The following is a 2,990-nucleotide window of genomic DNA, read 5'->3' on the forward strand; positions in this document are numbered from 1 at the left end:
GCAGATGTGGGCTATCTGGTCACTAAAGTGGTGGCTGTTGATGTGGACTCTGGACAGAATGCCTGGCTCTCCTATAAACTGCAGAAAGCCACAGACAGGGCGCTGTTTGAAGTGGCCTTACAGAATGGAGAAATAAGAACTATCCGCCAAGTGACTGATAAAGATGCTGTGAAACAAAGACTGACTGTTATAGTGGAGGACAACGGGCAGCCCTCTCGTTCAGCTACAGTCATTGTTAACGTGGCGGTGGCGGACAGCTTCCCTGAAGTGCTGTCGGAGTTCACTGACTTTACACACGACAAGGAGTACAATGACAACCTGACTTTTTACTTAGTGCTGGCTTTGGCTGTAGTTTCCTTCCTCTTCATCACGTGTTTAGTGGTTATTATATCAGTGAAAATCTACAGATGGAGACAGTCTCGCGTCCTGTATCACTCCAATCTCCCTGTGATTCCGTATTATCCACCACATTACTCAGACACTTTGGGGACAGGGACTCTCCAGCACGTGTACAACTACGAGGTGTGCAGGACGACTGACTCCAGAAAGAGTGACTGTAAGTTCGGCAGAGCTGGTAGTCAGAACGTGCTGATAATGGACCCCAGTTCTACAGGGACGATGCAGCGGATACAGAGTGAAAAGAGCATCCTGGATGAACCAGACTCTCCTCTAGAGGTTAGAAAATGTGTCCTTTGGTTATGTCAAAGCTGTTTGTTTAAAGGTGTCTGCTCTCTGACAACTTCATTTCAGCACCTCGGACAGAGGCAGTAACTCGCTTCAGCTTTTTCTCTGTTATTTCGTGTCATACAATTGTCAAAATGTGCTTTCAGTTGATTCGGTAATTCTGGCTTTGTTCCTTCTTTTTAATATACATGCCATTTATGCGATGACTGGAATGGATGGCGCCATTTTTTGTAATAATTCATTTTAAAGTGTTTGCATTACAGTACTCCATATCATTTACATTACTGAACTATTTAAACTGATATTAGGTTTGCTTTTATTGCAATGTCACTCTATGGACTCTATGGGCCGCTGTTGGTCAACGTGTTGCAAATATGGAAAGGATTTGAAGCAGATCCGCCCATGTAATGTCATTATTTCAGAGAAAGAAAAAGGGAGAAAGCACTGTTCACGGAGAGATATGGACACATTGAGCGAATAGACTCTGCTTCAGAATCTCTGGATTATATCGATATTCCTTCATCTGTTTATTTTCATTTGAACATATTCTTATTGTGACGCCGATTTTAACATTTTTTGTGGCGCAGCGAAAACTGTGAATCGAACAATGAGACGGCAAGTACTGTTTTTGATCTTGATCTTCTCTGTCGGTTCAGTTGTGGGCCAGGTCAGCTACTCTATTCCGGAGGAAATGGCAAAGGGTTCTGTAGTGGGCAACATTGCACGGGATTTAGGTTTAGATGTAAAAAGACTGAAGTCAGGTAAAGCCCGTATATTTACGGGAGACAGTGCAGAGTACATCGAGCTGAGCAGAGAAAGAGGAGTCCTCCTCGTGAAAGAGAGGATCGACAGAGAGTCGCTCTGCAGACAGACGACGCCTTGTGCGTTACATTTGCAGATTATTCTAGAAAACCCAATGGAGCTTTTTCGAATAACAGTGGAGATAACCGATATCAACGACAACAGCCCCAATTTTAAAAGTGACGAGAAACGTTTTGAAATTAGCGAATCCGCAGTTACAGGATCTAAATTTGTGTTAGACAGAGCGGTTGACGCCGACATTGGCGTAAATGGCCTGAAGAATTACAGCTTGAAACCTGCAGATAATTTTGTACTGAAGATACAAAGTCATGCAGATGGAAATAAAAAGGTCGAAATGGTCCTACACAAGCCGTTAGATCGAGAGAAAGAGGAACAAATGTCATTGTTGTTAACAGCTGTAGATGGAGGGGAACCTCAAATGTCCGGTACGGTAAAGATTTATGTGACTGTGCTCGATGCAAACGACAATGCTCCTGTTTTTATGCAGTCGGTTTACAAGGCTGCCATAGCGGAACATTCTCAAAAAGGAACAACATTGACAACAGTGAGTGCTTCTGATGCAGATAAAGGATCAAACGGGGAAGTTTATTATTCAGTTTCGACCACTGTGGACGGTGTGTCTGACATTTTTACAATAAATGAAAACGGAGAAGTAATATTAGTTGGTGATGTTGACTTTGAAAAGGCCAAGCATTATCAAATTGATATTGAGGCTAAAGACAGTGGTGGTCTTTCTGATTCCAGTAAGATTATTGTTGATGTTATTGATATTAATGATAACAAGCCTGTAATCAGCATACTTTCCAAATCTGATTCAATCCTAGAAGACTCTCCCCAAAATACAGTTATAGTTATGTTCAGTGTCCTTGACCCAGATTCAAGTAACAATGGTCAAGTGAACTGCAGAATAAACGACAACATCCCATTTACTATTACAACTTCTTCAAATGATTTTTATAGCTTAGTGACAGACAGTGATTTAGACAGAGAGAGAGCCTCCGAGTATAATATAACAGTGACCTGCTCTGATGAGGGAGTGCCCTCCCTCTCCAGCAGCGTCACTCTCACCTTACAGATCTCTGATGTGAATGACAACGCGCCTGTTTTTGAGAGGAGCTCATATGAGGCCTACATTGTAGAAAACAACACACCAGGCCTCTCTATATTCACAGTGAAAGCCAGAGACGCTGACTGGAACCAGAATGCGCGTGTTTCTTACATACTGGAGGACTCCTCTGTTAACGGAGTGCCAGTCTCCTCATATGTGTCCGTTAGTGCTGATAGTGGAGTCATCCATGCAGTGCGCTCTTTTGACTACGAGCAGATCAAAGACTTCCAGTTCCGCGTCAAAGCGCAGGATGGAGGCTCCCCTCCACTCAGTAGCAACGTGACTGTGAAAATAATGATCCAGGACCAGAACGACAACCCCCCTCAGGTTCTGTACCCAGTCCAGACTGGTGGCTCTCTGGTGGCTGAAATGGTGC

General features: G+C 43.5%; 2 protein-coding genes across 2 annotated transcripts in view; both read left to right on the forward strand.

Annotated features, from left to right (window-relative positions):
• The window catches only part of LOC123958212 (protocadherin gamma-A2-like), an 8,065-nt gene extending 7,223 nt beyond the window's left edge, over positions 1 to 842 (forward strand). The window contains exons 2-3 of the mRNA XM_046031468.1: positions 5 to 675; positions 831 to 842. Coding sequence (XP_045887424.1) covers positions 5 to 675; positions 831 to 842 — 683 coding nt within the window. The remainder of the gene's footprint in view (positions 1 to 4; positions 676 to 830) is intronic.
• A 362-nt stretch (positions 843 to 1,204) lies between these two features.
• LOC123958213 (protocadherin gamma-A6-like) overlaps positions 1,205 to 2,990 on the forward strand; it is a 2,312-nt gene continuing 526 nt past the window's right edge. The window contains exon 1 of the mRNA XM_046031469.1: positions 1,205 to 2,986. Coding sequence (XP_045887425.1) covers positions 1,292 to 2,986 — 1,695 coding nt within the window. The 5' untranslated portion in view covers positions 1,205 to 1,291. The remainder of the gene's footprint in view (positions 2,987 to 2,990) is intronic.

The sequence above is a fragment of the Micropterus dolomieu genome, linkage group LG19 (genome assembly GCF_021292245.1).
Source record: "Micropterus dolomieu isolate WLL.071019.BEF.003 ecotype Adirondacks linkage group LG19, ASM2129224v1, whole genome shotgun sequence".
Taxonomy (NCBI): Eukaryota; Metazoa; Chordata; class Actinopteri; order Centrarchiformes; family Centrarchidae; genus Micropterus; species Micropterus dolomieu.